This window comes from Gopherus evgoodei, chromosome 19 (genome assembly GCF_007399415.2).
Source record: "Gopherus evgoodei ecotype Sinaloan lineage chromosome 19, rGopEvg1_v1.p, whole genome shotgun sequence".
NCBI classification, from domain to species: Eukaryota; Metazoa; Chordata; order Testudines; family Testudinidae; genus Gopherus; species Gopherus evgoodei.
This window is the reverse complement of record NC_044340.1, coordinates 9,129,968-9,142,232: the sequence shown is the minus strand read 5'-3', so window position 1 is coordinate 9,142,232 and position 12,265 is coordinate 9,129,968. Positions and strand designations below refer to the sequence as shown.

The window sequence follows — 12,265 nt, the reverse complement described above, 5'->3', positions numbered from 1 at the left end:
GTAATAATGGCCTCCAGTAAATTACAAAAAGTGAAGAAACCTTGGAAGCAAAAACCAGGTCTCTAGTTGGTGAACACTTCTATCACCTCCCAATGGAAATAAAACCCCATGCCAAATAAACATATGTCACTTGATGTGGGACTGTAGGGACAAGCAGTGGAGCTACTCGCTCTTATCAAATCCTCTACCATGACAGCCAGTGGCAGCTCTCTAGGCATCCTGGAAAACATTAAAACCTGAAAGCATAACATCCGTCCCAAGAAAGATGCTTCTCTACTGATGTCAGACAGCAATCTGAGGGGTTCCATTTTTTATGTATTAGCACCCACTTCCTTGCTAATGAGAGAGACGCAGTCAAGTTCAGAAAAAATAAGAGATATTTTCCCTCTCTCCTGCTGACCTGCCGTTCGTTTCTAGATTCAAACCTTTCAAGGTTTAAAATGTTTGTGGATACCTTTCTCACTTGCAATTTTTGGACATTTCTGTACTTTCAATTTCTGGCCCAACAGGGAGCTGATGCACCAGAAATGTCACCAGAAAGTTGGTTCTCTTGAGATTTCTAGCCCAATTCTGAAGACTCAAGAGGTCATGATAAATTTGATAAGCATCCAAATGGCTAAAATCTTGGCCCTGTTGAGGTTAACAGCAAAACTTTCCCTGACTTTAATAGGACAGGATTGTACCCCGACTTCCCATATAACAAGTGCCCTTCCCTTCCTTCAAATCACTTCTTATACAAAGCCACCTATGCCAATCGCTTCCCCAGTGATATCTCCCTGCCTTCTTTTGCCTGAACCATTGTCCCATGTTTGTCTGAGTGGGACTGTAAACTCCTGGGTTTAGAGGCCCTTTCTTCTACTAGTTCTGTAAAACATCCCGTATATCTACCGTGCTATATAATTAATAATAAAACCAGACCTTTGGAGATTCACCTATCACTAGTGCTATCAATAGACAGGATATAAAGTGCTGGGAGTTGGGAAATTCAGTTTCTGCAAAATCACAAATACCTGCTAAAGAAGTCCAGCTTCTCATCATGGAAGTTGAGGTGTTGTTGGAGCTGTTCTGAGCTCATGAAGCGACGATTACATTCATAACATGGCCAGTTCTTCTCTTGGTCTCGGAGAACTATATTAAGTTGAAAGTATCAATGACAGCATCTCAGTCATCAACAATTAAATGTCCCAAGTTTTCTCCAAGTCCTTTTGTCCCAAGTAGTCTCTGCAGGCCACATTTCCATACTGAAGACTGTGCCTTGCAATCCCTCTACTGTATAGCTCTATATGGTTGCAAGCTTCTCCCTTAGCATCCCTGATCTATAGGCTGACATGAGCTGATCGCACAAAAAGGAAGAGGGTAGTGAATGGGATTGAGGAACGTTTATATTGAAGGCCAGAGAGAGATTAAATATTTACACTGCCCTCCTAACAAATTCCATACATTAAGTTGCATTTCTAAACAACAGATAAGTCTTTCAAGTAAATAATTACAAAAATACAGTCCAACATACCCAGAAACTTAAGCTTGGCTTATCAGACCAGCAAAAATCAATTCCTTTGTATATGTGGTTAAACCTCCTTGAGACTCTGAAGCAGTTATTTAAGACAGGTGGCTGCCTAATGAGGATATTCTCCTTAATATAGGTTAGGTTTTATTGTATTTTACACTGTCCAACAAAACTGCAACACAGATATATCATACTGGCTCTTACCATTGGTACTTCAAGTATAGGACTCCACCACCATCAGTGACCTGACACTTCAGAGAAAAGCAACCCCTACTCTTGTAGCCCCCAGTAATATATCCATATACATGAGGGGAAATTTCTTGCCCACCCTCTGGTAATAATCTGAAGCTTTTAAGCATGAGGCTGAATTATCCTGATTTTAGCGTTATAACAGCAAATGGAGGGCGCCATATTGGAGCTCCGGCATAGATAAGATTCCCATTTGAATTTTTGCCTGAAAGATTGGGACCATTATAATGGGTCATAAAGTTAGTCACCTCTTTTTAAAACAATAGCCACAGAGGAGGAAAATGAAAAGACCAAACTACCTTTCCTTTCCTCCTCGGATATGTCATGGATCTTCTGGTTCACAAACTCTGCATAGGAGGCTGCATACCACACCTGGAGCAAACACACAAGGCAAAAAGGCATCTTCTCAGATGAACCCCGAAGTGAGGGGAATTCATTGAAGGCTTTCTTAAGCATTGCATTTAGTCCTCTCATCTGACCCAATAACTTGTATTGCTCCTCTCACCCTCGATAAAGCCTGCTCAGTTCATTGTGCCCTCACTGAGGAATAAAGCAGCATTGCTCATAAAGTGTGTCCATTTGATTTTCAGGTACCATTTCCTAATATGAATCTTCATCTCACACATGGTAAGCACTACTTGGAAAGGAAATGAGGTTAATCTCACGAGACTTGACTATATGATCTTAAAAGATGGAATACATGTTTAGCAGGGATTCTTCCAGAAGAGATGGTCGTTTTTTTCTTTACAGACAATATGCAGCATGGCATGCAGAGATGCATTTCAAAATGTGTTTACAGTAATAGTGGATTGGACCATCATGCTCCTGCTTCCTACAGAAAAACCAGGACTCCCTGTAATTTAGAGAACAGGGACTTAAGAAGCCTAATGAAGAGAGAAGAGCAGTAAGCAAGACAGAAAATTGCTACAGCTTGGATAAGGATTTCAGTAGAGGCAGGGTCAAGGTTAGGATTCTGGTACTGTTTCAGAGGTTACCAACCCATTTCATTAAAAAGACTGAACTTACAAATGGCTTGTTTGGCTGAACCTTAAACAGGATTTTAGGCTATGTCTACACTGGAGAGCTTACAGTGGCACAGCCGTGCCACTGTAAGATCTCTCATGTAACCGCTCTATGCTGAAATGAGAGCGCTCTCCCATCAACATGATTAATCCACCTCCAATGAGCAACAGTAGCTATGTTGGTGAGAGAAGCTCTCCCGCCGACATAGCGCTGTCTATACCAGCACTTATGTTGGTGTAACTTATGTCTCTCGGGAGTGGGGGTTATTCACACCCCTGAGTGACATAAGTTCTGCAATATAAGCTGTAGTGTAGACAAAACCTTTAGAGTGAAAGACATGGGACACGTTTGTGTATTTCTCTTCTGGGAGGACCGAGTACATTTGTATAGCAGAAGCCAAGCCTAAATGATGCTCTTGTTGGAGTCATTAGCAGGTATTTGTTATTTCCCAGGCACCTCACTGAGAGGACAAATATTCCTAGAAAAGGGAAACTAACAGCTCATTAACAACAAAGGCCCATGAGTCTGTCAAGCAATGTAAGCTTCTGCTTTAATGACCCCCCTGGCTTCATTCTTACACAAAACTTACTGTTTCATGAATGCCTAATTGGAGAAAGAAAAATATACTATGGAGATGTTTTAACTCTCTGTTATCAGCCTGATTTTTGCCCCCAAATGGCACTGCTAATACATGAAACAAGATTAAGGATTTGTCAAGATGCAGATTTGCGCTGGTTTATCCACAGTGTGATTTCAATTTGGTTTAGTTAAATGGGAACAAAAGACCATATTGACACTCTTAAACTGAGATAAACCAGGCTTATATTCATTCAACTTAAAATGATTTGGAACAGATTTAAGATAAAACCAAAAATGTCACTCTAACTTCAAAATAAGTGTCCCTCTACACAGAGTTTTGGTCTGATTTCACTACTTGGGTTTAAAACCGATTTACATTAAGCTACTGAAACTTCTGTATGTAGACAAGGCAACAGAGAGAGAGAGAAGGACACAGACAACAGCAAGAAAATTCCTGACAGCAGCAATCAGTCTTCTAATTAGTTCTCAAAATGGATGTTTGAAATTAAAGCAACCTCTCCCAACCATCCCACACCAAGCTCAATTTAATAAAATGTTTTCAGTCTGGGACAAAAAGTAACTTCATCATGTTCTTAACCAGAAACCTAAAAATTATATTCTATGTGTGGAGCATAAGTTTCAAAAGTCACAGGAAAGCTGAGTGAAGCAACAGACTTCATCAGTTTACAGAGCCCTAGTACACCAGCGGGCAATGATATTCATGTGTGGGTGGGACGAATGGGAAGAGGAAAACAGAACATAACACTGCTGCAGTACTAGTTAGGTTATAATCAGTGGAGTACAAGTCAAGAAGGCTGCTAGGAGTACACTATGAGAGAGAGATCATTTGCATATATTTATTTTGAGCTTCCTCACTTAGGATCTGATCTAAAACCCACTGAAATCAATGAAAGTCTTTCTCCTGACTTCCCTGGGCTGTAGGTCAGGCCCCCATCTGCTCTAGCAAGCTAAAAAGGTTAAGAAATTGCTCAGACTATTTTAGAGCAATAAATGCTAATGTTTAAGGCTTTGCCTACACTAAAGTTACAAGCACGTCTAGAGATAATAGGGTTTCAATTTGTAGCATACGTGGGATCTTTACTGAGTTGGGTATTTGGGATATTTTCTACAATTCAATTTACCTTCTTTCCCACTATAAAGGAGACTCATGATGGGTGGGCACTGCAGTCTCTTACCTTCAGTTCCTGTTTGGGCTCCACATTCTTAATTGTTGTATAATAAATATGGTGGCCATACTGGTATGCCACCAGGTTCTGCTCCAGGTGATTCTGGGCTGGACGCACAAACATCATCCAGTTACAAAGCGCCTCACTGGACAGCTCAAACCACAGATCTTCTTGTAAATCCCTGTCTTTTCTGTCACCCTTCTCAAGAGACACCTGGGGCAAAAACCAAAATGCACAGAGTAGTCGAATTTCACAGTGGTCACATACTGCAAAGGAACCTGGGTCCTTAAAAATCTGTTCTGACAACTACAGCTTCTCCATGGGGAATGTAATGCAGCCAGAGCTGAGATTTTCACTTTTCCCACAGGACTCTGGCAACAGATGGAACTTAGGAAAGGGCTTAAAAATAGACACAGATGGGATCTATGATTGTAAGGGACATGCAGAGACAGTGGACCCTCCCTCAGATGGTGAGTGAAAGAAGTATGTTCATTCATCTATACTTGATGTACCTCTGCAAATGGGCCATGGAAACTGGAGATGGCAAAGACCTAATGCAGAGATCGGCAACCTTTGACATGTGGCCCATTAGGGATATCCGTTGGCAGGCCAGGACGGTTTGTTTACCTGCAGCGTCCGCAGGTTCGGCCGATCGCAGCTGCCACTGGTCGTGGTTCATCATTCCAGGCCAACGGGAGCTGCGGGAAGCGGTGTGGGTTGAGGGATGTCCCGCAGCCCCTATTGGCCTGAAATGGTGAACCGCGGCCAGTGGGAGCTGCAATCGGCCGAACCTGCAGACGCTGTAGGTAAACAAACCATCCTGGCCTGCCAGCGGATTTCCCTGATGGGCCGAATGCCAAAGGTTGCCAATCCCTGACCCAACATATTAGGTTATATGGACTAGTGGTCGTCAGTCTGTGCCTCTACAGCTTCTCAAAGCTCTTTGTGGCCTCACCGCCACTGAATACAGGAGTACTCCCTGCACGCAAATCAGTGAGCAAATAGATCAGAGCCATTCAAATCCCTCCTCTTCCATCTAAACAGATTTGAAAAAAGGAGAAAATCCCCCTTCCGTCTAGAAGTCAGGGGAGGAAGAGGCAGAAAGAAGAAATTCTGCCAACTGAAGTCATAGCATGCCACAACGCAATGGCTGCAAAAGGTCCTGAGATGGAGTTGCAACATTTGTGTGGACACTCTGCTTTAGTCTACTAACAGTGAATCACAGCACTCAGTGTCATGAGACAGATATGTCACAGCACAACAGTATCAAGAAGTGCACCTTGACTCTTTTGTGGCTTTCTGCAACTACCTTGGATGACTAAGTAGCTCTCTGGCTGTACCAGATTGATAACAGTTGCACTGCAGTAAAATGAAGGTGTTGAGAGATCACCTCTGATAAAATCACAACAGATTCTAGGGCATGAAAAACAAGTAGGTGTACAGTTTCTCTCTCTCTCACACACACACACACACACACTCAGAGTGTTACCTTTAAATGAATGTAGCAGTCTTTCAGTTCAGTTTGTCTGACCAGCGGTCCCTCCACAGGGCCAAACTGTGTGCGTTTGGGAATGCGTCTTTTGGAGAACACTCCCCCCAGGAACCTGTCTATATAGAGCACCAGGGGGAGGCTGGCTCTTGCTCTGGTCAGCACTGGCCGGTTTGGGATTGGATGCAAGGGTCCATGTTTCGGACACACTGAGGGATGTGCGTTATTACACTCTTCACACCCTGCAACACAGTCAGAGAGGAAATGAATAATGGACATGAATTCTCATGCACTGGCATAAAGAAAGGCCCTTATACACAAGATATGAGCTCCCTTTAATCGCCTCTGACCTGAATATTTGTCAGAAATTGCTGCAGGTACCACGGCACTCAAGCCAATGGTCTGTTTATGCTTTAAGAAGGCTGTCATCTTAAAATGAAACATAGAAGAGAAGCCTCCCGTTTTACTTATAAGCAAACAGTGCACTCACTCCTTGAAAGCATCTCAGAGGCCCCAGCTAATGGAGAATGCAGCTGTCCACCATCAAAGTCAGATAAAGGCTGGTGTGAGTACATATGCTTCTAGTTATGCGACCCCCAAGCATGCTCAAATAAATTTGTTAGTCTTTAAGGTGCCACAAGTACTCCTGTTCTTTTTGCAGATACAGACTAACACAGCTGCTACTCTGAAACCTATGATTCTAGGTGCAATCCAAGATGTTGGCTATGATCTATAAAGCCCTGCATGGTCTTTGACTCCACTTACCAAATGGTTGACAAAAAAACCAACCAACCATGGAAGGGGGAAAAGGGCAATAAACTAAATGCTTCCTCTTACGCTTACACAGATCATGGGGGTCAAAGGGTCGAGGTGGATCTGGGTCCCATTCATCCAAGTCAGTGTCTTCCCCGTCTTCATCTTCATCTTCATCATCCTCCTCATCGTCATCATCTTCCTCTTTTGTTTCCATCCTCCCCATTGGGTTCTGCAGAGGTGCTAAAGGATCAGAACCATCTACTGCCTCCATAGGAGGTAATATCTGGTTATGCACTGGTAATGATGCCTAAGGAAAGAATTCACAACACAAAGTTAGATGGCTCTCCTACCCAGAGGGGATCAAAGCTCACAATGAGATCATCACCTCTATCACAAAGGGAAGAAAATAAGATTATTGCTAACCTACTCTTCACCTCTTTGATTCCTTTGGTAACCAAACAGAGAATGAGGGAGAGTGAAATCATGAGTATATCATCGCTGAGGCTATGTGCCCTGTAATGCTTCACCGTTCATAGTACTGTGAACCCTGCCAGGTAGGCGCTTTGTGAAAATATCTACCCAACCCCATAAAATGGTGACACATCAGGAGGATGCACCAAATGAGAGGAATTTTGAATCTTCAGAGGGTCTTAGCAACTAAACAAATCCCACTCCCTGTCTGTGCTTGAAGAAAGTACCTTGGGTCTATTTTAATTTACTTTGATTTATAAAATGCAATTATTCAACGCTCTGATATATGATCTTCTCCCTCCTACCATGAAAGCAAATGAAAACAACCCCTTACATACACACAGAGGCAGAGTTCACATTCTCTCTCACACACACTCTCTCGTGCACCTGCAAACACACACACACACACACACACACATACACACACACACACACACACACACACACACACACAGAGGCAGATTTCAATAAGGCAGTAGATAATTAAGATCTAAAACCCTATCAACATAAGACAACAAGGCTGATTCTTAATAGCTAATGGGTGTTTCGTTTTAGCTCTGATTTTAATGAAGATTTTCTTTCTCTTCATCCACACAAAAAGCAGAGGTAAATTCTACACAATGTACAAAAATATCTCACCTCCAAAACAGGTGTCTCAGAAAGAGAACAAGAAAGATTATATATTGTAAAACCTGTCTTAACAGACTACCAAAAAGATACCAACGGACACTGGTCACATATAATAGTAGGAATTATTGAATATATAATAGTAGGAATTATTGAATTTATTCAGAGCCTGGGGAGAATACTTTAAAGAAGGGGTTCTCAAACTTCATTCCACCACAACCCACTTCTGACAACAAAAATTACTTCCTGCCCCCAGGAACTGGGACTGAAGCCTGAGCCTGCCTGCAAGTCCCCCTGTCCCAGGTGGGGGCGGGGAGGGCAAAGTCCGAGTTCCACTGCTCCAGGCAGGGGGGACAAAGCTGAAGGTCAAGGGCTTCAGTCCCAGGCAGGGGGCCTGAAATCTGAGTCCTGCCGCTCAGGTCCAAAGCCAAAGCCTGAGGGCTTCTGCGCTGGGCAGTGGGACTCGGGCTTCATCCCCAGGCCCCAGCAAGTTCAAGCCAGTCCTGGTGACCCCATTCAAAGGGGGTCCCGAAACACTTTGGGGTCCCGACCCACAGTTTGAGAACCGCTGCTTTAAAGTGATTGCTTCAGGTAGAACAGTCCTTAGAGCATGTTTCACTATACATTAAACAAATATCCCCCACACCTTCAAAAAAGCCCCACATTGCATGATAAGATGGTGGAATGGTGTAGAAGCCTTCATTAAAACTTTTGTTTGCATCACTTCTTGCATCACTCAGACATATTTAATCATCTGTTTCCATGGAGCAGTGAAATCAGAGTACCTTTACATTTAAAAGGGGTCCTGGCAACTTACTCTGTCTGCTTGTGGACCCTGCTCCAGAGTCATTTGCTGTGGGGATTCGGTAATGTTGCCGAGCACGGAGAGGTTGGTGGAATTCATGCTCTGAGCAGCAGCAGGCAAGAGCACAGTTACCTAAAATCATAGGCACTCATTTTAGCACTGCAGCATTTCTATCAGTCACTTATACATGGGCAGTGCCCTGCACACAAAGCTTCTTGGAGGTCTTCACAAGATGAAAAAAAAATGCAGAGTTCTTAAGGTGTTTTTGGTAGAGATGATGGGCCTGAACCAAGCACCTGGACCCAAGCATTCCTGAATTTAAGGGAAAGGGGTTTGAATCCAGATCTGAATTTTGCAGCTTTGGAATATTCCATCTCCGCCTTTCAGCTTGAATTTAAGATTCTTTCCAGTCTGGGATTAAAACCATGCTAGCTGCAAGTGTGTTTAAATGCCCTTTAGCTAGCTGATTCCGGCTAGAACTAATGCACCGGGGACTTTGTTTTTCCTTTTGTTCTTCCCACATACACACTTTTCCCTCTCTTTTCCTTTCCCTTGCAACAAAGACTATAGCTCCCTAATTTCTTCTCTGTTTCTTTTCCTTTAACAAACCAAGGGACAATACATTATAGAAACTAGTAATAATGAGATTAAAGTTGAGAGATGAAGCACTCAAAACTCGAGATTCCAAAAGTTAGCATTATCTACTGCCCTCCTTAGCTGGCTGCACGGCACATGGAATACTTTTCTATTCTTGTTTTCCTTGTTATAGTAACACACATCTTAATTGAAAATATTATTGAGTGTATTAATTTACCTCTCCCACAGAACAATTCAGATGTGTAAGACTGCTGAATTAATATTGCAGGAATGACCTTTCCTGACTTTTGAGTGCTGCTTTCTACTTTCTGTGCAGATATTTTACATGATGTTCATCACTGAGAGAACTAAATGATGATCAAAAACCAGAACAAAAGGTGTGCAGTTGAGAACGGAGAGGGAGAAAGCCTCTCTTATAGCTATACATATGGAAGTGGTATATGTTTTCTAATTCTAGTTCCGCTCTAAAAGAGATAATATTAGAACAGTCCAGGCTTCACTATGGACTAGAGTGGGCACAACAGAATGGATGCATTGGCCAGTATATTAGAGAGCTGTAAATTAATGCAATTCCCCAAAAGGCTGCAAAGTATTCTCTCAGGGAACAGACAAAAAAAAACTCCAAAACCCACAAAATACGTGGATACTCAAGTTTCTAGTTCCTTTGATTGTTGTTGTTTTAATTGGTCTAATTTACAAAATTGCTTTTCAATTAGGGCTGCAGAGAACAGTGTGAAAATGACCAGGATGCAGCCAAGAAGACAGCTGAAATTAACTGCCTGATATTGACATTTCCTTATGCCAATGGCAATGCAATAGGCATCATTATTCAATGGCATGCCTCCAGACCTGCCAGCAATGAGGAGTTCACACAAAGCTTCTGTCTGTGCATATATCATATTAGCACCTCCATATATAAACACACTTCAAACACATTGAATCCTGTGGCACCTTATAGACTAACAGACGTTTTGGAGCATGAGCTTTCATGGGTGAATACCCACTTCCTCAGATGCATGTAATGGAAATATCCAGGGGCAGGTATATATATGTGTGCTAGCAAGCAAGCTAGAGATAATGAGGTCAGTTCAATCAGGGAGGATGAGGCCCTGTTCTAGCAGTTGAGGTGTGAAAACCAAGAGAGGAGAAACTGGTTCTGTAATTGGCAAGCCATTCACAGTCTTTGTTCAATCCTGAGCTGATGGTGTCAAATTTGCAGATGAACTGAAGCTCAGCAGTTTCTCTTTGAAGTCTGGTCCTGAAGTTTTTTTGCTGCAGGATGGCCACCTTAAGGTCTGCTATAGTGTGGCCAGGGAGGTTGAAGTGCTCTCCTACAGGTTTTTGTATATTGCCATTCCTAATGTCTGATTTGTGTCCATTTATCCTTTTCCGTAGAGACTGTCCAGTTTGGCCGATGTACATAGCAGAGGGGCATTGCTGGCATATGATGGCGTATATTACATTGGTGGATGTGCCCACATATCTACACCAGCGACACCATCACAGGACCTAACCAGATCAGCCACACCATCACTGGTTCATTCACCTGCACAGCTATCAAATGGTAATGATTTTTAAATCAGTAATGACTAGGGCTGACTTTGAACCAATAACCTAGAAGTGAAAGTATCCATATCTTATTACCATTTCCTTGAACTATCCAACCTTAAAAGCAGCAAAGAATCCTCTGGCACCTTATAGACTAACAGAAGTTTCAGAGCATGAGCTTTCGTGGGTGAATATCCATTTCGTCAGATGCAACTAATACGGCTACCCCTCTGATACGTGACACTATCCAATCCTTGGATACATATTAGATAAAATGAAAAACAATCCTTCCCCACCCACCCAGAAAAAAAAAATCTCGCATCGTCCAGCCTTCACAACCACAGTCCTCAATTTCATGCTACTCCTAGTCAATTTCAAACTGGTGAGCACATCAAGCAGAAAGCCTGGAATACACATATCAGTCATGGACAAAGTAATTTAACTATTTAGCTTTTACAATTACTTTCCTAAGAAATTTGCCCCAGGCCCCGGGCCCCTCAGGAGCCCCACGAGATTATAGTATTCTATAATATTGCAACTTTTTTATTATGGAAGGGGCCCCCGAAATTGCTTTGCCCCAGGCCCCCTGAATCCTCTGGGTGGCCCTGATTTTTCATAATATTAAGGAGGAAAAAAAAAATCAAGAGTAGTAATAATATAACCCCTTTAAAGCTTAAAATTGAATTCTGCTACAATTTTTCTACTCATTTATACACACATTGGTCAAGATAGCACAGGCTTGTTATTGTAAGGTTTGTTGCTCATGATCACCAAGAAGCTGGTACTGAATGACTGAAAGAGAACACAATTCATTTTGGACATAACTCAAAGTACCAGAGTAGAAAACACAATCCACGACGGTGCCCCTTGCATTCCCTGAGGCCTTGGCTACACTGGCACTTTACAGCACTGCAACTTTCTCGCTCCGAAGTATGAAAAAAGCACACCCCTGAGCGCAGCAAGTTACAGCGCTGCAAAGTGCCAGTGTAAAAAGTGCCCCCCAGCGCTGGGAGCATGGTTCCCAGTGCTGCAAGCTAATCCCCATGGGGAAGTGGAGTACCTGCAGTGCTGGGAGAGCTCTCTCCCTGCAGCGCTGGCACTGCGACCACACACACGCTTCAAAGTGCTGCCACGGGAGTGCTCCCGCGGCAGCGTTTTGGAGTTTTGAGTGTAGCCAAGCCCTGAGAGTTCCTTCACTGTGATATTTAGGATCCAGTAGAAAAAAAGGGCTTCTTACCTGCTGTGTTGTGGCATCCTGCTGGACATAAGCCACTTGGGACGGGTCTGTAAATAGAGTCTAAACAAACCGAAAAAGGGTTATCAATCAGGCCTCAGTTTACTACCAAATCACACAAGGAGAATTACTCTCCTGCTAAGAAGCAACCTATGTAAGAATTATTTATTCTACTGAAGTCTAAAGTGCATAC

The 12,265-nt window shown here is 42.8% G+C and overlaps 1 protein-coding gene across 6 annotated transcripts in view; it reads right to left on the bottom strand.

The window, feature by feature from the left end:
* Nucleotides 1–12,265, bottom strand: part of PRDM10 (PR/SET domain 10) — a 78,941-nt gene that overhangs the window by 42,275 nt on the left and 24,401 nt on the right. For 5 of the 6 annotated variants that reach the window (XM_030538592.1, XM_030538597.1, XM_030538595.1 and 2 more), the window contains exons 4-10: nt 12,076–12,135; nt 8,706–8,825; nt 6,878–7,097; nt 6,035–6,276; nt 4,555–4,758; nt 2,056–2,128; nt 1,011–1,128 (exon numbers count right to left, since the gene is read on the bottom strand). In XM_030538592.1, the coding sequence (XP_030394452.1) occupies nt 1,011–1,128; nt 2,056–2,128; nt 4,555–4,758; nt 6,035–6,276; nt 6,878–7,097; nt 8,706–8,825; nt 12,076–12,135 (1,037 nt within the window). The remainder of the gene's footprint in view (nt 1–1,010; nt 1,129–2,055; nt 2,129–4,554; nt 4,759–6,034; nt 6,277–6,877; nt 7,098–8,705; nt 8,826–12,075; nt 12,136–12,265) is intronic. The other variant, XM_030538596.1, reaches the window with a different exon arrangement.